At 50.8% G+C, this 23,791-nt stretch overlaps 1 protein-coding gene across 2 annotated transcripts in view; it reads right to left on the reverse strand.

The window, feature by feature from the left end:
* Positions 1-7,040: 7,040 nt before the first annotated feature.
* FXYD6 (FXYD domain containing ion transport regulator 6) overlaps positions 7,041-23,791 on the reverse strand; it is a 30,345-nt gene continuing 13,594 nt past the window's right edge. Inside the window, exons 2-8 of one of the 2 annotated variants that reach the window (XM_035009029.1) lie at positions 12,908-12,970; positions 12,276-12,311; positions 12,074-12,148; positions 11,456-11,492; positions 10,652-10,701; positions 10,098-10,148; positions 7,041-8,354 (exon numbers count right to left, since the gene is read on the reverse strand). In XM_035009029.1, the coding sequence (XP_034864920.1) occupies positions 10,120-10,148; positions 10,652-10,701; positions 11,456-11,492; positions 12,074-12,148; positions 12,276-12,311; positions 12,908-12,965 (285 nt within the window). In that variant the 5' untranslated portion in view covers positions 12,966-12,970 and the 3' untranslated portion in view covers positions 7,041-8,354; positions 10,098-10,119. Of the gene's footprint in view, positions 8,355-10,097; positions 10,149-10,651; positions 10,702-11,455; positions 11,493-12,073; positions 12,149-12,275; positions 12,315-12,907; positions 12,971-23,791 lie in introns of both variants that reach the window. The other variant, XM_035009028.1, reaches the window with a different exon arrangement.

Below are 23,791 nucleotides of genomic sequence, written 5' to 3' on the forward strand. Positions count from 1 at the left end.
AGGGCCCTGCCCCGTGGCCGAGCTGCTCCCACGACCCGGCCTTGTCACATGATCCCAAGTGGAAACCTGCACGTTCAGACAGCTCAGGACTGTCGAGCGGAAATTCTCCAAGCCGGGCACTTGGAAAGATTCAGAAATCTCAGCGCTGGATGACACTTCAGAAGTTACCTGGTCCAAACATATCAGTGGTTCAGAAACGTGACGATCTCAGCCAGAACCCCCTTCACAGCCTCCCGCAAACACACACACCGACACACACATTCTGTGTTCCCTACCAGCTCCTAAAGCTGCAAAGGAAGGCATCTTGATCCCAAATGGAGACCCTGTGTCCTGGACTGGCTAACTGGAAAGGGCGTCCAAAGTCATCCTACCCGTCCCCATCATTTATAAAGGGTTCACTCTCCTGCTCCAACCCTTTGAAGCCTCAGAGAATAAACCAAAGTCCTTTTTGTGTCCTATAGGACACTTCTTAATCTGGCCCCAGTGACATCTTTGACCTTGTCTCCAACTTCCCTGTCCCTTCTCTCTGCTCCAGCCATACTGGTTTCCTTGATGCTCTTCTAACCCTCCAGGCATGCTCCTGCCTCAGGACCTTTGCACTGGCTCTTCCCTCTTCCTGAACACTCTTCCTCCAGAGAACTTCCTGGCTAACCTTGCTCACACCTCATTTCACTGATTGACTCAGAAGACCCCTCCTGGCACTCCAATCTAAAATGTTCACACCCACTCTCTGAAACGTCTCAAATCCCTTTCTTAGTTTGTTTTGTTTTGTTTTCTCCAGGAAAGCAAGGATTTTTGTTGTGTTCATTTGCAGATTCCCAGGGCCTAGAACAGGACCTGGCACATGGTGCACCCCCAGTTTTGTTAAACAAATGAATGCATCCCAGAGTTGAAGTCATTTCTCTAGTGGCTCAGGGAGGCCCAGGACTTGCCTAACGCAGCCTCTTCCCCTGAGATCCCCACCCTCTAATAGGTAACAGGAACTAGGTTGCCCCCACGGAGAAAGAGTGGGTGGTCGGCCACCCCCATGTCTTGCCAGCGGCTACCCCAGAGTCCTTCCATCCCCACCCTCTACTCCCCCCGGCGCTTCACCCAGAGACCTGCAGCAACTTCCACGCAAGCATTTATTTCTCCTTTCAGGGGAAGCCTGGGGCTAAGAGTCAAGAAGGTCTACTCTCTCTTGCTCATACCCAAGTCCTCCCTCAGACTTCTTCTTGTCCACCTCCAGCTGAGATCATCAGCCTGGCTGTCACTGGGGCCAAAGGAGCCCCTGGCTCAGAGATACCCTGCTCTTCAGCAGGGAGGCCCCGGCTCCTTCGGCCTGCGGCCCAGGAAGCCCGGGGAGCCACCCAGGAGAGCCACTCCTCCCATGTGTCCCTCCATGCGGGGGCCACCCTGTGGCACAGACTCGCCACACTTAAGCTCCTTTGCATCCCAACACTTCGCTGTGGATTCTGTGATGCTGGGAAAGGTCACCTGTCCTTCCATCTGTAAAATGGGATGAAACACCTACCTTTCGTGGTTCTTGTAGAAATTGAGATGATGTGGGTAAAAGGCCTGGCCAAAGAAGGTCCTAATCAAGGTTGACTTCATTATCCTCACCTGAGATGGGTTTCTAGGAGGCAAGGACCCTCACTGTAATCCCTTCCCTGGGCTAAGTCCCTTGCCAAGGTGACCTCTAAGGCATGTTCCCAGAGCACCTCCCGCTCTCTGACCCTCAGCACAATCTCTGCCGGCCCACCATCCAACCCTCACCCCCAACTTTCCTCTCCTTCCCCACACCTACGCAGCACCGCTGGTCGCTCCTGGGGTCTGGTTGCCCCTCTTCTTTTAGTCTTTCTCAGGATATGGGGCCAAATGGGGTGGGAGTGCTACTCTGCTGTCCCAGAAAGGCCATAGGGCAGGCAAAGACCCACCCCAGGCCGCCCTCCCTCTGTCTGAGTGGTCCAGGCTAGAGCCAAAGAGGACCATCCAGCCGTACACTGCTTTCCTCCCAAGACCCACAGATCAAGGAGACCTTTGGGAGGTATGGAGAGGGAGCCCCAAGTCCCGGTCCCTCTTCCAGCACTGTCATACCCAGTGGGACAATGTCCTTGGTTGCCATGCCTCAGTCTCCCCTGTCTTCCCCAAGCAGCATCTTCAGTCTCGGGGCAATAGTCTGGGTGGTCACTTTGGGGTTGCTGGGGTAGGGAGGCGGCATGCGGGAACATCAGCTGAGCACTGTCTGCCTGGTGCTCAAAAGCTAGCCACAGGCAAAGGCCCTCACCAGCAGCCTTCCCAAGAGGGGTTGCTCCCACTCCCCCATGTCTGGGGCTGCACGTCAGAGCGCACAGCCTTGAGCTCCAGGGCCCCCGCAATCCTGCTGGTGTTGGCTTGCAGCTGGGAAGAAGCCAGAAGCCCCTAGAAAGCCCTGATTCCTGGCTGGGGTCGGTCTGCAGCTGCATGGCCTGCGTGGCCGCTCAGCCTCAGCAGGGAAGGTGGCAGCTCCCAGGCCCCATCTGTGCTGCCCAGAGGTCCTGAACCCCAAAGAGGGTTGGCTCCTGCCTCCTGCAGTCGCCGCCGATGCCAGGGTCACTGGGGTCTTATAAGGCGAGGCCAGGGGAGGTGGGTCCTGGAGGGTCCATTCCTTAAGTGTTAGCTTCAAGATGACGGAGCCGTGGGGCACACAGGTCCTGGGAGCTGCCAAAGGGCAATGTACTAGGAGAGTCAAGGTCACCAAGGCTTTCTGCTCCCTGAGCTGGCAGGGGATGGGGACGTCCTCTTCTGTTTCTCCAGCGGCTGACAAGGGCGAACCTGTTTGACCCACCTCTCCCACAGCGAATACCCTGGAGAGAAATACATTCTTGACTTTTCTCGGAACTCACGTCGGAGCTTGAACTGGAATAGAGGCTATTCTCTCCAGCTGCGGTCCTTCACCTCCTAGTACCCACTTCCCCCTGCCCCTCATCTCTGAAAAGCAGCTCCAGGCCCCACCACCTCCAGGAGCAAGCCCACCCTCTCTGCTCCTGCTTTTCCTCGGTGACCTTCTGGATTACACTGGTGTGGCCCAGATGGCTCACACCTGGCTTTATAATGACATCTTTGTCATTTATTTCACAGATGGCCGAGTCTGGCCAATCTCAAGAACTCAGCTCAGGGTGTCTGTTAAATATATGTGCCTTCTCAAAGTCCGGTGCCCAGAAATCCTCACTGGTAACAATTCCATTCATTTCATGGTTCTCGAGAGTTCCAAAGAATTTTTGCTTCCTTGAGCTGCTTCGTTCCTTCCAGTGACTCAGCGAAGCTGGTGTTGTGATACGTAACTTCCAGAGGAGGAAACTGTTCTGATATGTAGGTGAGGCAGAACTCGAACCCAGGTCTGACAGACAGGAGGGCCCCCCCCCCATCAAAGAAAGGATGCATAAGGAAATGAAAGGTAATGTAAACATTAATAACATAATATCTGCCTGGAGAAGTCTCAGTGCTTTTATGTCCACTGTATCACTTTGACCTTGTGAGGGAACAGGAAAGGACCCATTGCACAGGTAAGGAAACTGAGGCTTACGTGGCTTTCCTAGGGTTACACTGGCGCCCAGCTCACCCTATGGCTAGGAAGGACTACATTTTGCAAAGAAAGTGACAGAGATGCTGGGGTGTGCCTGAGCTCGCACAGCTAGAGAGGAGAGGGGGAGACCAGGGAATGTCCTGAGCCTCCTTCTCCTCCACCGGCCTGCCTCCGCGCCTGGCTCTGGGGCAGGAGCCCACTCCTCCGGATGGTGCAGCGGGCCCTCCCCATACCAGCCCCTACCGGCCCAAGTCTTCCATGACATCCGATCCAGCCTCACCTGCCCTGCCATCGCTGTCTTGGCAGGCGCCCCAGTATTGTGCAGGCAGGCACAGGGCTGCGGCCGGCTCCATAAAATCAGCAGCCGTTGGCTTGAGCTGGCTGATTCTGCCCCCCTGGAGTTTAGCTGTGACAGTAATGAATCACACTAATGGTGAGAGGTGGCATTCTTCCTCTTTGTGGCCTGGAGACAGGTATTTCCAAAGCTCCTCCCCCGGCTCAGGCAAACACACCTGATCTCTCTCTCTCTGGACCCAGATGCGGCAGAGCAGCCAAGGACAAGGTGAGGTGAACCAGATAGAGCTGGACAGCCCTCCCAGCCTGGCTTTGCCCGGCCACCCCTGCCAGCCCACGATCACTGGGAGGCCAGAGCCCTCCTCCCCAGAGGAAGGAGAGAAAGAGCCCGGTGACCTTGGCGTGTGCCTCAGCCTGGCATCCCCCTCACCCACCCACCCCTCCCTGCTGCTTGCGCTCCACCTCTGACTCTCTTCCAAGAACAATTTGGCAAGTTCCAATCCACGACCTGCAAAAAACCCAGAGTGGTGGAGAGGGCCACAGCCTGGGGGCCCAGAAGGCAGATTGACCTATTTTTATGTGGTGTTAAGTAAACATGCAAATAGACTTGAAAATCTCTGGAGTGGAATTCATGGGGAGGGGGCAGTATTTGGGAGGCAAAATGCGCAGGACACCTGGGATCACTGTCTGAGGCCAGGGGACTCAGCATTCCCTTCTGGGAAGTGGCGCGACATGCCAACTTCCCTGTATAACCAGGTTACAGTTCCTATATCCAACCAAATTACAGATTGCAGTCACCTGCCAGGGCGGGGGGCTGAGTGGACAGACATGGTTCTGCCCAGCATGGAGTGCTGGTCCGGGAGGGAAGACACACATTAAATAGCAATCCATGCCTGGATTCTGGATTCTTCTTCCCTGGCTCTACAGCCCTAGACCAGAGAGGGAGAAAGGGCTTGCCCATTATGTGTGGGGGTGGGATGGGGTGGGGCGGGAGGGGTTGTTCCTCAGTTTGAGCCTGGACCTGGTAGATTAGGCCATCCTGGGTAGATTCTCTTAGTCCGTCTTGGCCAGAGGATCCCATCCCCTTGAATACCTCCAGTGATGGGGAGTTCACTCCAGTTTGGGATTATCACGGCTGTGGGAACCAAGGACTCCCCCACACAAGGCCAAATTCTGCCTCCTCCCATGTGCACTTGATGGGTCTGCAACCTTTCCTTTGCTGTGCAGAGGGAGACAGGCTTGGAGCTGGATGGGCCTGGGCTGGACCTTGGCTTTGCCCCCAGGAGTGCAAACTCATGCCAGTCCCACCGAGCGGCAGCTTCCTCATCTGTAAAACTGAGATACCTTCGGGCAGTGCTGTGAGTTCCGAATGAGTTGATCTGTGTGACGTGGTCAGCCCAGGGTTCAGCACATATTAGCTGTTTTATTTCGTTATTAATAATAATATTATTGCCATTATTTTGATCATCAGTTTCTTTGACTCTTCATTATGTGTCTTATTTCCAGGCCATAAGACCCAGAGGGTAGTCTTGCTAGTGTACGCCCTGAAGGGCCAGCCAGGTTCCAGGTGTGGTCACACCAAGCCAGGTGATCCTCTCCCTTCGTCTTCCTTCCCTTCCCTCCCCTGCAGAGGGAAACCAGGCCGTGCGGTGTGCCAGAGGGAACTTTGGAGACAGACAACCTGAGCCCGGCTCCTAGCCCCTCTACCAGGCAGCTGTATGACCTAGACCAGCCACAAGTTTATCAGAAGTGTGACTATCCTACCTACCTCAGAAATAAGGCTGGGTTAGCAGGAGGCAAAAGAGTGGGTGCCGAGAGTCAGGCAAAGGAGGGAAAACTCTTCTATATATGCTAGAGCTGGTAACATCACTCTGTTATGAACAGGATTACCATGAGAAAACTCAGAATCTCCCCCATTAGATTTCCTCACACTTATTGTAGAGTTTAAGGCTTTAATAACGAATGTGGGGAGGTACCCCCAATCTTTTGCGTTCCTGGGGCCTCTGAGGGTCTTCCTCTGGCCAAGCTCTGAAACTGCTACCAGCCTTGTAAATTCCCTGACCCCCGAGTGTCCCACCAACAGTGGTCAGTAGCTTACTCACAAACTTGAGGTGCGACCAGAGGTTTTTTAGCCTCCATAATCACAGAGTCGACAATATTGAGCTAGATCTCAATGAAAGCCTCCGTTTTATCAAAGACCTGGGGGAGAGAGGGCAGGACAGTTGCATAAGTAGGACGGCACCGTGCATGTCCCAGGGGTGGCCAGGAGGTAGCTGGAGCCCTCAGGCCCTCGGGACCGGCACCTGTGAATTCTGCAGCTCTAAACAACTCATAGAACCTAGATAGACTCCTTGAAGGTTTTGGGGGGCAGGCCATGAAGTCACATTAGAACAAGACTTAGTCCTTGCCCCCTGGGAACGGTGACTCACGATAAAAACGCACAAGACGCACAGAGATGGGGGCGCACACCAGCGACCTCCCAGGGGATCAGCTTGCAGGCGGGCTCATTTGGCCAACAGTCCTTTCCCAAAGACTGAACCGGAATGTCTTTGGGAGGACACTGTCGGTGACCCCTGGCCCCTACGAGCCATCTCGTGTCACAACAGCGGATTCACAAATGGATATTATCTACCTGGCCTCCAGAGTTTGGAGCCGAGGTATGGATCCTCAAATGTGAAAATAAAGGCAGGACCCTGTGTGACTGGAGCACAGAAAGGAAGGGACTCATTCTACCTGAAGTCCAGGAAGGCTTCACAGAGGAGGGGGTATTTGGGTTTGGAGAGAGATGAAAGGGTAAGTAAGGGCTCTGATCACAACCCAAGTGACCCACCCACACCCTCTTTGCCAAGTCCCCGGGTAGCAGCCCCAGAATTGACCAAAGGGAGAGGTTAGAACCTTTGGTTCTCGGCCAGCAGGCCCTCAGTGGAGCCACCGGGACCCTCTGCTTCTGTGCAGGCCGTGCATAAGGTACAGGTCCTGCCATGGGGCAGCGGCTGGACCCACTGACCCAGGAGCAGGGGGAGGCGGGAGGAGGAAGGGGTGTGGGGAAGGGGAGAAGCTGCTGGCCCACACACACCCCCTGACTGCTTCTTCAGCGGGCACCTCCTCCCTCTGACCAAGGACAGAGTCCCTGGGGCCCTACAAGTACCAAAGGCCCTACAAATACTCCAGCTCCTTGACACAAAGGAAAGCACTCCAGAGCCACTAGGAAACAAACGGTATTTTATTCCTTTTTGTTGTTGAGAGGATAGGTCACAACACGGAGAACAGCAGTGCCGGTCACAGCGGTGCAGTTTGGCTAGTTTCCACAAGAACACGATGGATGGGACAGGCGGGGTCTGGCTGGACCTTCGACCTCTCGCTGCTCCCTCGGCAGCAGGGCTGTGCGTACCTGCCAGGTCTCTAACCTGCAGCCGGCAGCTGCACCTGCCTCTCTAACCAGGGATGGGCGGAGCACAGGGGCGGAGCCATCCGCTGCCCGGCCAGTGGTGGTGGGGGGAGCGCAGAGAAGCAAAGGTCCCCTGCTCTCCTGGCTGCCCCTCCCCACAGTGCTGGCCCCCACAGAATGGGTCCCTTCAGCCCTCGCCTCCCAGAGACCTCATTCAGGGACAGGCGTCTGAGTCCAGAAGGGCTGGGCTGTAGCTGGGAGTCTCCGAAGCAGGGAAGACGGGGGGTGGAGGGAGAGGAGCAGGGTTCCAGAGCCCATGGGGTTATTGCTGAGAAGATATGCAAGGGGCACATTCCCCAAGGGGCAGGGTAGAAGCCCCGAGCCCGGGATCCCAGGCTGCGCTGCCATGGTGCGGGGCAGATGAGGACTCCGTGCCAGAAGCCCCAAGAGGAAATGACCATGGACAGGGCAGAGCCTGCCTGGAGGCAAAGCTGGGCTCACCAGGTCCTTGCTGTGAACCCCCCATTGCCAAGAGACCCCAGAACAGACTCGGGTCGGGGCTAGAATACAGAAGCCAGGCTCTTGTGAAGGAAGTGAAGAGAGGCCATGGAGAATGATCACAAAGGTCATATAAACCTTCCCAAGTCCCAAGACAACGGGAGGCCCCCACCCATGCCCCCTACCCCTACCTACACCCACCCCTCACTCAAGAGAAGGGACTGGTCTCTCAAGGGAAAAAGCAGACTCCCGGGATTGGGAGATGATGGGGGGCCCAGGGGAGAAGGGAGGGGCCGATTGCACCATGGCTCAGCACCCGCCCAGGAAAGTGAGTCCGGGGTCACTAAAATACAACATCATCCACAAACAAGCAGCAACAGAGACCACAGTCATCAAACACATACAGAGACACGTCACAGGAGGTGGACGAGACCGCAGGCTGCGGGCAGGGGAGGCGGGTGTTAGTTGCATCATTAAGTTGTGGACCGTGTTCTGGGGACAGGGAAGGAGCAGGGGACGCACACGTTCTTGGCTTCTCCTGGGGAAAGATCTGCTGCCGAAGTGGCCGGTGTTCGTAAGCATCAACATTTGCATCTAAAGGTTCGAGCAGCTCCCTTCAGGTTCTGGAGGCTAAAGGGGGAGAGAATTTAAATTAAAACACAACTTGGGTTCCTTCCAGGACTCTCTACCGGCTGCCCCCCTGCCTTTAGCGCAGCCCCTGTGCCCCCTGAAACCCGCAGGATGAGACCCACTCCGAGCACCACATTCCTGGGGACACGAGGAGGACGAGCCTGAGATGCAGGGAAAGGAGGTGGGGGCAGAGGAGGGGGGGGCCCTCGGGGAGTGCTTCTCTCAGCGGGGCTGGAACCTGGGAGACGTGGAAAGAAAAGTGTTAAACCCAGGGTTTCTATGTCAGGACACCCCCAGTAGTGGCTCAGTCCCGAGATCTAAGAGAACAAGGTTTCTGAGGAAGTCCTAGTTTAAAAAAAAAAAAGACACAACAACTGCTAGCTTATGCCTCCCTCCCTCGAGCCCCCCCCCCCACCATCCCCAAGATGGGACCTGCCAGCCACCACAAAGGGACAGAACACCACGCCACCAGCCTGGACGCCCGCCTCCTAGATTGGCACCTACGGCCACCTCGTGCGTAGGCGATCACTGACCTTTCCGAGCCCCATCGAAGATGGACATAATGAGCCCTGTTCTGCCCGCCCATGGGGTTGTCATGATGACACAAAAGCGCTTAGGAAAAAATTCACGTGCTATGCAAGTACACAGTGTAATTGCGCTCATGGGAAAAGCTGGTGTACCAGGCATTTCGGTACCAGAAATCTCTGCACTGACAATGTAGGATAAAGTCATAGACCTGCCTATTATGCCTTAGGTGAGGCAGATGTGAGCGGACAGGAGACTGACCTCCGCACCCCCCGGGCCCCCATATACTCCAGGGAGGTCACAGAGTGACATGAGCAGACACTGAGGGGTGTGGTGGAAATGGCCCGAAGCTAAAGGGCCTGACTTCAAGTTCCACCTGTCACTTGCTATCTGGCTGTTCTCGGTGACCTCAGTTTCTTTATCTACAAAATGGGGCTCAACCCCACCTGTCCCACATCTTCCGGCAGGCTCCAGCGAGTCTGTGCGTGGCAGCATTTTGGAAAATTAAGGCATTTGACGGTTATGACTCTCCCGTGTCCCTACAACGAACAATGGAAGCAAATGCTAAACACAATGTGCGTACAGGCTGTGCATGGAGGATGCCGAAGTGGGGGCAGGGGGGGCAGCAATACACTGTTCTCCCTAGTTTTGTGTAGACTTTGAAAGTTTCATTATAAGATGTTAAATTTTGGGCGCCTGGGTGGCTCAGTTCGGCTCAGGTCATGATCCTGGAGTCCCTGGATCGAGTCCCGCATCGGGCTCCCTGCTCGGCAGGGAATCTGCTTCTCCCTCTGACCCTCCCCCCTCTCATGTGCTCTCTCTCTCATTCTCTCTCTCAAATAAATAAATAAAAAAAATCTTTAAAAAAAAAAAGATGTTAAATTTTTTTTGGAGTGGCCCTAAGATACTTTCTGAATCATCACTAAAAGCCATTCTCTTTATGCTACTTGGAGAGTGGGAGCATTTCGCCAACTGTAATTCACCCCCAAGTCCTGCCCACACGGCAGCTAAGATGACACCCCGTGAACTTGACCACTGGCTTGTGCAGAGGCCCTAGTTCCCAACCGTTTACTGCACATGCGCAGTACTCCGCTGTGTCGGTCCGTCTGTCTCACTGCCCTCAGAGCGCGGCTCATAACAGAAGCGGGGCCCGCTGCACTTCTCTGAGGCAGGAACAGCGAGGGGGCCAGGGGAAGACACAGGCAGACAGAATCTCACCTTCCCACCTGAGGGCTACACTTCAGTTCTCTGCTTTCTGGGGCTCCGTTGCTAGAAAAAAAAAAAAACAGATTGTAGTGAACAGACCCCTCGCCCCGGCGGGCGGCCCCCGTGGAAGCTGTGCCCATGCCTGACGCTGGAGGGTCCGAACCCTACAGCGAAGACGCGACGTGGCAGGATTTGGGGTCAGACAGACCCAGGGGCAAATCCCTGCCCCGCTACCTGCTGGTTATAGGAATTTAGCACATTCCTTAACTTTCCTGGGTCCCTCCGTTATAAAATGCGGTAGCGATGTCTACACCACCAGGCTGTGTGCACGTGAAGTGGGGTCTATAAAGCGCTTGGGATGGTGTCCCAGACAAAGCAGATGCCTTATACACAGTGGCTGTCACGAGTCGTAGCCTGTTTGGTGGAGGCGAGGGAGCACAGACATGGGAGCACATCTGGTGAGCTCTGGCGAGGCCGTGGTGTCAGACAACCATCCCTCCCTGAGCTATACGAGGACCCTCCCCAATTACTTCTATTCCACCCGGGCTGGTGGTCATGACAGTTACCATTTGCAGTGATGAGGTTCTCCACCTGGGCCTCCTCATCCCCTGGAGCCCTGCAAGAGTCACAGCCCTCCCGTTAGTGGCCTGCACGGCGAACCCACTCTCCTCGCCGCGCACGGCTGTCTGGGTCCATCCCCTCCGAGTCACTGGAGGGCTGGCGCACTCTCCACCAAGAGGCAGCAGGAGAAGTTGGGACTAAAGGGTGCAAGTGTCAGGGGAACTCACAGGTACCCTTCAGTGTTGGCCCTCGAGACAGCTAAGTGCTGGGAAGGAGTGGCTTAGGGCGCCTGGGGGCTTGGGGTGCGTCCCGCCAGACTTCGGACTTCTGAGGTCCAGTGCTACCCCTGGTTTTTGTAGTGGACTAATGGGGTATGCCCTTCATGGGTGGGGGGTGAATGACCGGGAGCCCAAGCTTCTACTCAGCCAAAGAGCCCCATGAACAGGTGACAAGCAGGGACAGTGTCCCAGGTCCTGAAGAGAGGAGGACCTCCCGAGAAGCTCTGAGGCCCTCTGCTTCCCTTCTCCCAAGCCCAACTGTCTCAAGGGCCTCCAGACAAGAGTCCAGCACCTTCTGGCCTACCCCCCTTCCCAGTGTACATCAGAAGAAAGGAGGGGCTAACCCTCGACATTTTGACCTCTCCTTTGTCCCAGAATATATGCCTGGCAATCTTCAAAACATCTACTCCCAACATGGCCTCTTTCTGGGATTAGAATCCAAAAGAACACTCATTTGGGCTCACACACCAGGGGGCCTTCCCTGTCCCCTCCTAATGTCACCTCAGATGTCCACAGACACAGCATCCTTACCGGGGCTTCTGATTGAAACTGCATTTGCATCTGCGACCTGAAAGGCAAAGAAACCACCCAAGGTCATGCTCCCGGCTGGAGCTCAAGGTCATGCTCCCGGCTTGACCACAGCAGGGCCACCATGTGGACTACATAAAAAGCACAGCTACATGCAGCAATCCTCTGTCGGAGTAGGGTTCTTCTGAGGCCAAGGTTCAACATTCAGCGGCTTTGATGACACCCTACCACAGTCTGTTTGATCAGACAAGTGCACGGGGCTCCGTGCAGCCCAGGCTCATGTGGGAAAGACAAACACAGGGCAGCTCCCTGGGAGCACTTTGAGGACATCCCCTATCTCCTGTGACTCTCCCCCACGTATGCCTCCCGGACACAGCACCGGGAGAGCTACTCTGCCTCTTCTTATTACCCGCTGGTTTTCATCAAGCATTTATTTTGTTCATTCTTGACTGTTTAACTGAGTATTTACTATGTGTCCCGCGCTGTATTAGGTCCTAGAGATAACAGGGAGAATGGACAGTCTCCTCCCCTCTCCCAGGGAGAGCACAGCAGGGCTCTGACACCGTTCTCCACCTGCTTAGCAGCTTACAGAGTGGACAGGGAACAGTGTCCAGAACTTACTCAGGATAAGGAGAATCCCCACCGAGAAGAGAACCACGGCAAACACCAATCCCCCAATCCTCAGCGTCTGGTAGTCTGCCAAAGGAGCAAGGGGGAGAGATGGAAGGGAAAGAAGGCGGGGAGGGGTGTGCCTCACCCTCCGCCTCCCCGGGGGGCCAGGGCTGCACCCCCCTCCCCACCCAGAGTTCCCATCACTGCTCACCATAATGAAAAGGGTCCTTTTCTTTCTCCTGCTCAGCTGCTGAAAAAAACAAACAAGTGTGGGTAAGAGAAAGACAGCGACACCTGTGGTTCCAGAACCTCCCCCAAGCCTCACAAACCTCACTTCCCACAAAGGGACGCCTACGGAGGAGGGCCCATTAAGCAGAGATGCCTGGGGAAGTACGGAGGGCGAGGGCCCGCCTGAGAGCCGGGGGGGGGGGGGTACTGTCAGAGCCCCAGTGAGATTCTGCCTCCACAGCGCATCCACACCCTTTGTATTCTCACATCACCCCCCACGGCAGGGTCTGCCACCCTCTTGTTACACACGGGGAAGCGGAGAAAGAAGGAAGGACATGTGACTTGTACCAGGCCAGAATTCAGAGTAGGCCTGGCTCCCAGGTTCCGGCCAAAAGTCTACAGGGACGTGGAGGGCTTGAGGGCTGAAAGCAGAGCCTGTCGGGCCCTGTGGGAAGAGGTGGGCAGCCTGGCGTAGGGTCTGGGGACACCTGCTGCCTTCTAGCACCTTCTCTGCTGACTAAAGTGGGGGCAGGGAAGTCGCTGATCAGCCATGTCGAATCTGAGAGCCCCCCAGCCCTACGGTCCCAAAGGGCCAGGACCTGGAGGGGTACTTACCACTGGCCAGGACAGTGGGAGCCAGCAGGCTGCACAGGAAGATCAGCACCACCTCCATGGTGTCTGGGGACGGAGGAGGAAAAGTCATTCTCTGCATGGGAGACTCCCCACTCCAACCCTCAGCCTGAGCAGGGGGGCTGAGTTGGGCTCCCAGCCCTATACTGAGTACTCTCCGCACGGTGAGAGTTCAAGCGAGACAGCAGAAGCTGCTACCATTTACTGACTCTTACAGAGGGCTCCGCGGGCAATCATTCAGTGACTACAAGGGAATCCATGCCATCCGCACGCACGATGACTGACCCATTCTGCAGGTGAAGAACCTGAGCCTGAAGAGGATAAATGACACCCATGATGGTGAGCAATGGAGGCCAGGTCCTCACCCAGCTCAGGAAGCCCTCCACCACACTGCCTCTCCCATGCGGGAGCCAGAAGACCCCAAGGGCTTTGGTAATGACCCCAGCTGCACCCCTGTCTCCAGGCCATCCTGCCGTGGCCACCCCCAGTTCACTTAAGATGTCTGGCACTTCCTGGCCCGGGTCCCCACAGCCAACACCCACCGGCAGAAGTTGTTCTTCCATGAGATTAAATGGGGCAGGTAAGCGAATGCCTCCCCAGCCCAGCCAGCCACGTGGGGCGGGAGTCCTGCTGATTACTGGTCTCCATACGGGAACCCCTGAAATGCTGACAGCTCTCCTTCAGTTACCCCTGACACCCTCACCTCTAACGTGCCCGAGCCAACACCTCCCACAGGATTAGTTCATAATTCTCCAGAAAGGCGGTTTGCTCAAACCAAGGCTGGTTCTCGGAACCTCAGCGCCCTCACCTCTCACCTTCCCTGAACTTCTGCTCGTGAGCTCATCAAGCCCCTGTCTCTGCGGCCAGGGACCCCAGGATGGGCCATCTGGATGGAGGCAGAAGGTGGCCAGATGGTCCCTTCCCGGGATAGATTTTAGTGGGGTTACACACACCTCACGCCTGGGCTTAAGGAAGTGTGGTGAAGAGCCAGCAAGGAAAAGCAGGGGAAAACTCCAAACCAGGAAAGCACGAGGCTGTCCGCCCTTTATCCAGGGGGTGACACGGGCAGTGGCCTGACCCCTGGACTGGTATCGGGTGGCCAGACCATGCTTGCTCTGAGGGATCGCCCCTATGACGTTCCCGGCCCCAGGCGAGCAGCCCCAGGTGCACTGCACCTCTCGGCCACCAGAGGTCAGCTGCATCCAGAGTCCCCCTGAGGCACAGCCGTGGACTTGGAGGCGGCCACTCGGGAAGTGAGTATCAATCAAAAGGCAGTGCTTTGCTTCTAATGCCATCTCATCTAATATTTGTAATTCTTTTCAAGTTTACAGACTTTATATGTATAAAAATATATGTAGCACACACATATAACGGAGCAGAGTAATAAGATGAACACCCATAACGTAAGAACAAGACCTTTACAAACACCTGCTGCATTTCCTCCAACAGTACGCCTGTACTTTCCTCCAGCCCATCCCCCTGCCTCATTCCCACAGGTGAACAGGATCCTGAACAACAGATATCCATACATTTGTCATCACTCCCTTGTTCTTCTTCAAAGACTTTTTTTTTTTTTTAAGATTTATGTATTTATTTGAGAGAGAGAAAGCACAGGAGTGGGGAGGCAGGCAGAGGGAGAGAGAGAGAGAGAGAGAATCTCCAGCAGACTCCCCACGCAGGGCTCGATCCTGGGACCCTGAGATCATGACCTGAGCCAAAACCAAGAGCCGGATGCTTAACCGACTGAGCCACCCAGGCGCCCCAAAGACATTTTTTAAAAATTAACACATAATTCACATACCATAAAACTCATTTAAAAGTGTACACTTCAGTGCTTTTTAGTATATGCACAAAACCGTGCAACCACCATCACTAATTCGAGAACACATTCATCACCCCAAAAAGAAACCCCGTCCCCGTCAGCAGTCACTCCCATTCTGCCCTCCCCACCCCCTCCCAGGCTCTGACAACCTCTGATCTACTTTCTGTCTCTGTGGATTTGCCTGTTCTTACTTTATGTAAAAGAATTGTACCATTGTACAATATGTGGCTTTTGGTATCTGGCTTCTTTCACTGAGCATCACGTTTTCCAAGGTTCATCGATGTCAGATGTCAGAACTTCATCCCTTTTTATGGCTGAGTAATAATCCATCGCATGGGCATCCCTCCTGCTCTTCTCCTTAGAAATCTATTCATCATGCACATAATAATAAGATGGTGGTTAGTGGAGTTTTGAACTTTGTAATTATGACATTATGTTGTTTACAGTCTCCCGGGACTGGCTTTTTTGGTTCATATGATGTTTCTAAGATTCACCCATTATGACATGTGACCATAGTTTATGCATTTCTGAAGTTGTGTAGCATCCCATTATGCAGGTTAATTATCCTGTCCATGCTCCTGTCAGTCGGTATCTTTTTTGTTTTTCCCATTTTGTGTGATTGTAAATAATGCAGCTGTGCACATTTTTCTGCATGCTGCCCAGGGCAAACATGCAAGACACTCTTTTTCAAATTCTTTGCCATCATTTTCATATGAAATGCTTTTTTACATTGGAACCCATTGCAAATATATACTCACATATGCCAGGAACAACATCGCAAAACAGTTAACCTTAAAATGAATGATGACCTCTGACATTTTCTAGTTTCCTTTTATTTTTTTTAAAGATTTTATTTATTTATTTGAGAGAGAGAGAGCACAAGTGGGGAGGAGAGGGAGAAGAAGGCTCCCCGCTGAGCCACCCAGGCGCCCCTATAGTTTCCCTTTTTAAAATAAAAGGGCTAGGCCCACGAATGGGTTACTCTGCAGTAGGAAAATGTATGTTCTAGAGACAGGCCAAGGAGGGAGGTCACTGGGCTGTACGGTATGCAAATCGTCCACCTTACAGAATACTTGCAGACTGTTTTCCAAAGTGGTCATGCCCGTTTCCACATCCCACCAGCTGCACGACTATCCCTATTACTCTGCATCCATAACAATGCTTGATATTGCCAGACTACATAATTTCCACCAATATAGAGGTGCAAAATGTGGTCTTAATTTGATCACTGAGTAATGGAGCTGGGCTTCTGTTTATTTGCCATTCCTCTTTCTTCATCAGTGATATGTCTTTCATGTCTTTGGCTCATTTTCTTCAAGTGGGTTGACATGATTAGTATTATCCACTTATTATTCTGGATATAAAATCTTTGTCATTAAGTACTGCCAATGTCCCTTCCCAATTAGTGGCTTGTCTTTTCATCTTTTGTTGCTGTCTTTCCATGACCAGAATGTCTTAATGCTAATGTAATTGAATGCGATGATTTTTTGTGTGTGTCCCGTGGAAGATATTCTTTGTCTGCCTGAGTCAGAAAGAATTTTCTTCTGGACATTTTACAGCTTTGTCTCTTACATTGAAATCTTTATTCCACCCAGAACTGGTGTTCATGTAAGGCATGAGGTAGGGATCTAATTTTTACTAGCTGTCCTGGCACTCTGTTGACAACCCATCCTCCCTTTCCTCCAGATGTGTCCTGCCACTTCCGTCGTATACCTGGTTTCTACTCAGGTGTGTGTCTGTTTCTGCGATTCCTCTTTTGATCTATTGGTCCATTTGTCTGCTCCTTCATCAGAATCCGTGTCTCAACTGGTACAGCCTGATAGCAATCTGCCCATGTGGTAGAAGAAATTCCCCTCTTCATTTTCCTCTTACTTCTCTTCCTCTTCTCCTCTTCCTTCAGGAATATCCTCCCTATTTTTGGTTTTTTGCTCTTACATAGAAATTTTAGAATCGCCTGTCAAATTCATCTAACGCTGTTGGGGTTCTCATTGCCATTGCAAGGGATCTATGCGTAGAACCACCCGGGGAGAAACAGCATCCGTGGAATCTTGAGTCTCCTTATCCATAAATACATCTTTTCATTGGTTTGTATCCTTTTTAATGTCTTATAATGGTTTTGTAAATGCTTTCATATTGGTCTTGCACATCTTCTATTAGATTTATTCCTGGGTGCCTTATGCTTCTTATTGCTATTTTAAATGCTATCTCTTGTGTGTGTTTTCTAATTTTTGTAGGTACAGAGAAAGGCAATTGATTTGTACATATTGATCTTGAATCCAATAATCTCACTAAACTCTCTTATTATTTCTAATAATTTACCTGTAGATTCCTTTGGGTTTTCTCTGCTGACATATCATCTGCAAATGATACAGTACTGTTTCCCCTTTGCTGATGAATCCTGTTGATTTTTATTTCTTATGTCCTGCCAGGCATTACTGTAAAATGTAGAATAGAAGCAGGAATACTGGAAACACACACACACCCCGCCTTGTTACTGGTTTTATTTTTTACTTGTATTTCATTTTTGTGTGTGTTTATTTTTAATTTTTCCCAGCTTTACTGTGATGTGACACCTAACAATGTGTTAGGTTTAAGGTGTGATGATTTCTTTGATGCATGTTTATGCTGCAAAATATTGCCACAATAAGATTAATTAACACCTCCACCACCTCACATAATTACCTTTTGTGTGCATGGTGAGGAATGATAAAGAAAATGTGGCATAAATACAATGAAATATCATTCAGCCATCAAAAGAAGGGAATTATGGATTTTAAATAGATTTCTTCTAATGTTTTATAAGTTCCCCTCTAATCCTGGTTTTCCAAGATGTTTCTGTTTTACATTAATTACAAATGAGTGTTCTACATCTACAGCTTTTAACCTTTAATCTATCAATGAAAGAAATTATGTGCCTGGATTATCTAATGTCAAATCACCCTTGCATTGCTGGGATAAAACCAAGGTATTGTCTTCTTAGTAAACTGATGGATTTGGTTTGCTGAGATTTTGTTTAGGATTTTTGCATTAAGGTGCAAGAGTAAGATTGGGCTGCAATTTTTATTTTATTGTATTGGCCTTGCCTTGTTTGGGTATCATGGTGGTCCTGGCCTCACAGAACAAGTGTTTCCTCTCTTGCTATTCCCTGGAAGAGTTTGCAGAAGACTGAAATAACCTATTCTCTGAACGTCTGGTAGCACGAAATTGTGAAATCATCTGACTCGATCTTTTCTTTGCAGGAGGATTTTCAATTGCCTTTTCAATTCATTAATGGCCATGACACTCCTCAGATTTCTCTTCTTGAATATATTTAATGAGTATAATTTTTATAGCAATTTGCTCTTTTCTTCTTTATAAAGTTGTTTATAGTATTTTCTATTTATCCTTAGAAACCACTAATTTCTGTTGGATCTGTGGTTATGTCTTTTTTTTGCATTCCTAACATTGTTTATTTGTGACGACTCTTTTTTCTTCATCATCTCCACTAGATATTCACCTATTTCATGTCTTTTCAAGAACCTGCTCTTGGTTTTGCTGATCCTCTCTACTGTGTTTTAAATTGCCCTTCATTCTGCCCTTATGTGTTCTTTGACTTTATTATTCTTTCTTTATATTTATCTTCTTACGATGGATACCTACTTATTCATAAATAGCCTTTCTTGTTATCTAAACATCTAAGACTATAACCCACTATAAAGTGCCACTTTCACCCCAACACATGAGTTTTGAAATGTGGTTTTGGGATTATCGTTTAGTTCTTAGTATTTTAAATTTGCACTATAATTTTTTTTTGGCCCCGGCATTACTAAGCAGTATGTATGTTAAATGCCCAAAAGCATAGTGATTTTTTAATTTACTTTTGTAATCGACTTCTAACTAAAGTGCACTGTGGTCAGAGAACATGGTCTGAGGATGGGGATGCCTCGAAATTTATCGACCTATGATATGGTTAGTTATTTTTAAAATTATATTCCATTTATTAGAAGACTGTGAATTCATTCTTGGGAAGAGGGTTCTATGTGCCCATCAAATTAAGATTAACTGTGTTGTTTAAATTTCTATATATTTTCTTATTCTTTTTGACTGTTTGGGCTATCAAAAATGGAGATAGGTCTTTAAAAGCTACCTCTGTGAGGAAGGATTTATATATTTATCCCTGTGTTTCTTACAATCTTACAATATTCTAACAGAGAGTTTAAAATTGTTAAATTGTCCTATGAGTTGGATCTTTTCCAATTATATAGTGATCCTCTCTCTGTCTTAAATTGTTTCACTTTCTACCTTCCTGTGTCCTTATGTGATCTCTGTGCATTTTATCATCTTATAAATGGCAAAAACCTACATTTTTTTAAAATTCCACCTGATAACTTCTATTAACAAGTTTATCCCTTTTAACTTTATTGTGACTATTGATACATTTGGTCTGATTTGTTTCTCTTTGGACTTTTTTTTTTCCCAACTGATTGATTTTTTTCTTTCTTTCTTATTTACTATCTCCCTCTACCGGTTGAGAAATTACACAAGCTATTTCTAGTCGCTTAATGGTTACCTTTGGAATTTTGCAGTGTGTTTGCTATAGACCGAATGTTTGTGTCCCCCAGATTCCTGTATTGAGACCTAATTCTCAATGTGATGTATTTAGAGATGGGCCTTTGTGAGGTGATTAGGTCGTGAGGGGGAGTCCTCATGAACGGCATTAGTGCCCTTATAATAGAGAGCTCTCTCCCCTCTCCCACCTAGTCAGGGCCTCAGTGAGAAGATGGGTCATCTATGAATCAGGAAGCAGGCTCTCATCAGACACTAAATTTGCCAGCACCTTGACCTTGGACTTCCAGCCTCTAGAACTGTGAGAAATAAATTTCTGTTATTTATAAGTCACCTAGTCTATGGTACTCTGTTACAGCAGCCCAAGCAGACTAAGACAGTATTTAACAAAGACTGTTAGAATGTTAGAAAGTCTAACATTAAAAGGTATCAGAGTTACTAGGCATAATACCCTTCCTGAAAAAATACAAAAACACAAATCACCTCTCTCCTAATAGGTATGCTATTATTGTAAAACTATCCATTCTTTTTATAATTCTATGACATGGATATTAATATTTATGTTTCATGGAAACATGTTCATTTAGATTTACCCACATGCGTGGTAGCCAGCCTTCAAGATGGTCCCCAGTACCCCCTCGTATTGACAGCCTTGTATAGCCCTTCCACACTGCACCATGTGGCCCATAAAACATGGAACTGATATCTCACTTCCGGATACTGGATTACAAAAGGCACCATGGTTTTCTTTCCTCTCTCTCTCTCTCTCTCAGATTGCTTGTTCTTAGGGAAAAATCACCTGCCATGTCTTAAAGATACTCAGCCATCCCTGTGGAGAGGCCCACATGGCAGAGAACTGAGGACCTCAGCCCAAAAGCCCACTAGGAAGTAGACCTGCCACGAACCACATAAGTGAGCTTGGAGGCAGATCCTCCAGCTTCCACTTGATTGCCCCCCTGGCTGACAGCCTGACTGCAACCTCGTTAGTGACTCAGAGCAGAACCACGCAGCCAAGCTGCTCCCTCATTCCTGACCTCAGAAACCGTACGAGAGAACGAATGCTCTTGTTTGGGGCTCATTTGTTATGCTGCACAAGATAACTAATACAACATATTTACTAACTGATTTCTTCATGATTCTTTTTGAATCTTAGCCATTCCTCAGGACATTTTCTTTACTCCTGAAGAACATCTTTCTAGAATTTTCTTCAATGAAAATCTATTGGTTACAAACTCGGTTTTTGTGTCTCTGAAAATGTTTTCATTTCACCCTTCCGGTGGACAGACTCAGGGGTGATCCTAGTAATGCTGACCTACCTCCGGTATTCCAGCCTTCGTGTAATGCCCTCCCTGTGGATGGGGACAGCAGCTGGGATTGGCTGCTAGCCAGGAGAGGGGTTTTTGGCCCCTCCTGGGAGCAGGAACGACACATGTCAAGGGTTCCAGGGCACTAGTCACTGCTGTGCTTTTCCCTCAACTGCCCCAAATCCCTTCCATGGATGCTCAGGTTCAAGTCCATCCTACAAACACACACTGAATCCTAGAAAGGGGCATGCACTTCTGGGCTCTGCAAAGGATAAACGGGTAAACAAGACATAGCCTCAGCTTCGAAGGACTGGCAGGGTTTGGAAGCAGAGGGCTCTGATACATCAGCAAGGGTGAAGAGAGCTCCATGAGAGGCAGAGGTAGAGACTACAAAGGAGAGTCCGTCGGGGCAGGGAAAGGGGGAGCAGGGAATACAACAGGGAACCTGGGACGTTCCCACGGAGGAGCTGACATTTCAGCTGGACCTTGAAAGGAGGATGGGATTTTTGATGGAGAGGGACAAGGAGAGAGAAACTCAGGGCATTCTGGCAGACTAAATTAATAGCATGAGCCAAGGCAGACAGAAGGGAAAATGGAAGGCAGGGAAAACAAACAGTACTCAGTTCAAGTTCTAAGCTCAGTTCAAGTTGACCCTCAAGGCACTTCATTCAACGGTGGTGGCCTGAAGGGCCTACCTCAGAAGGACTCTGAACGAGGTCCATCAGGAAAGAGGGCCTCAGCCATTAGTAATGCCTGCGAAGCACAGGATGGGGCTGGGACAGAAATCTGCCAAGTATGTGCCATTTCTAGAGTAAGCTACCTTCCGAACAGTGAACAGTCTTGTTGAGTAAAGCATGAGGGGTGGATGGCGAGAATTGTGATAAGTCAGAGGGCAGAGGATCTCGAATGCCAAGCTGAAGAGTAAAGACCAGTCTTTGTGTTCTGAAGAAAGCATTTCTGATCGAGTTACAGTGTGCTCAAATAAATACTGTTACAGATTTGGAAAGTGACCAACTCCCTGCTCCTCCAAGCTGCTGCCCAGGCCTGGCCTACACCAGCCACACCTCAGCACAGGCCTCCTCCCACACAACCGCTCCTGGTGCCCCACGCCCTCCCCAGCCCTCCCAGTTACCACACATTCCTCGCTCCCAGAAAGGATGCAGGGCAGCCTGGGGCTGGCTGAGGGTGGGTGCTGGAGGAGGGGGTTAGGTTAAGAGGCGGCAGAAGTGACAACTCTTGTTTCCAGGCCACAGAGTCTAAGGAGTAAATGGAAGAGAGGAGGGAGGCATCTCTGGAAGAGGGGGTTCAGGAAGCCGCATGAGGCTCCATGTGCACGGGAGGCCCTGGGCCCCGGCGTGGGGGTGCCTGAGGACCTGGCTCTCCGGACCAGGGCTCGGGAGAGGTCATTACCCTGAGGCTCCGGAGCCTCCTCACTCTAGAACTCTAGAACCTTCAGGCCACCCTTCCCAGCTGGAAAATGGGACGAGCCACAGTTTGCTTCCTCCGTGGCACTGCGTGAGAGAGAACTCGGGTTTCTACCCGTTTCTCTTCCCCTCCTTTCCATGTCCCGTTATCTCGACAGCGGTCAATGCTGGCATTTCAGGTGGCAGCAGCCCCCTTCAATGTTAATTTTGTCCCCTGCTCCCCCTGCCTTTTGCACAGTTGCTTTCTGCATGTGCGGGAGAAAGCAATCAGAAGAGTCTCTCCGGCGATTATCTTTCCATTCTGAGTCACATAATTTCACATAATTGTTTGGTAAAAGCTGCTCAGAAAAAGAAGCCATTGGTTGATGATATAGCAACATGCTCTATTAGTTTTGATTCCGTGCAGCAGTGAGGTAGATCAGAATACCCAGTTCTATTGTGAAAATAACTCCGAAACAACCTCCCCGTAAAGTGCACAGCCTCCAAATTACAGTGGGCCTTGATTATCTCATGCTCATCCGTCTGTCCCTCGCCCCTCAAGCCTCGCAGCCCATCCATCCCGTGCATCTCCCCTGCTTCCTTCCTTCAGGCTCAGCCCATCGAAAACATGCCCAGGGGGATCACCAAGGCCTGGGTCCTGGCAGGATCCCCAAAAAAAGATGTGAGCCCCTCCTCCCACCCCCTCCGGACAGGACATGCTGGAAGGGGCCCTTGATGGTGTCAAAAACGCCTGGGCTACCTGGTTCACCTCGACTCTTACTGTATGCCCGGGGACGTGATTTAGCCTGTGATGTATCCAAATCTGCCACAAAGAAACCTGGTAAAAGAAAACTGCACTGTGTATAAATAGGATAAAGCCAAGATGTGAGGTTTACCAGATGGAGCTAGAATCACAGCATGCTAGGGTTAGAAGGACGGAGATGAAAGCTCTTACTTGTTATTTGAGGAGATGAGGCCCCAATAGAGCAGCGATGCAGCCAGTTCACACAGCTGGTCAGGGCACACAGCTGTCGGCTGCTCCCGTCTGGGAGGGACTGGGAGGTGGGCAGGCCAGGCTTGCAGGACGGGAGGCCAGGGAGGCAGCAGGGAGGAAGACAGGGCACCGGCAGGAATGGGGGCGACCAGAACAATGAGAGGGGGTCGGAGGAAAGCCCCTGACAGGCTCCTTGGCTCTCCAATGGAAGACTACCTTTGACCAGAGATGTTCAGGGGGGCCGTGGTGGCTTCCGGAAGGCGAGCAGTAGTATCCACTCCAGAGAGGACCTATAGGAGGCTCGGAGCCCAACTCTTACTCTCTCCCATGGGAAGGCAAAAAACAGAGGAGGGCAAAAAAAAAATTAGAAAAAAAATAACAGGAAGTCCTTTCCGATTATGCTGACTATGCCGTGTGGCTGAGCTTGGTGCAGGTGGCAAGATCTGAACAGTCTAAGGCCGGCAAAGGACTAAAAAGAGAAAAGGTCCAGGACTAAAAAACATCACCAACAAATTGGTCTGATTTACTGACAGAGAGGTGGGTTCTTCACGTGCCTAAGACACTGATTGTTAAATCTTACTGTTTGGCAGGAAAACAGGATGAGGCTGTCTGATCTGTGTCAAGATCCTTTTGGAGACGGGGGACAGGCCCTGGCAGCCTTTCCAGGCCTCCTTAGCCTGGGCAACCAGGCATCCTCGGCCCTCACACAAACCACCGCCCCCCTCACCTAGAGAGGCCTTTTCCTGTCTAACTGCTCATCACCTTCCTGCTTCCCATCTTGGATGCTTTGGCCTGAAGCTC

The sequence above is a fragment of the Mirounga leonina genome, unplaced genomic scaffold (assembly GCF_011800145.1).
Source record: "Mirounga leonina isolate KUSES-001 unplaced genomic scaffold, KU_Mleo_1.0 Mir_153, whole genome shotgun sequence".
Classification (NCBI taxonomy): domain Eukaryota; kingdom Metazoa; phylum Chordata; class Mammalia; order Carnivora; family Phocidae; genus Mirounga; species Mirounga leonina.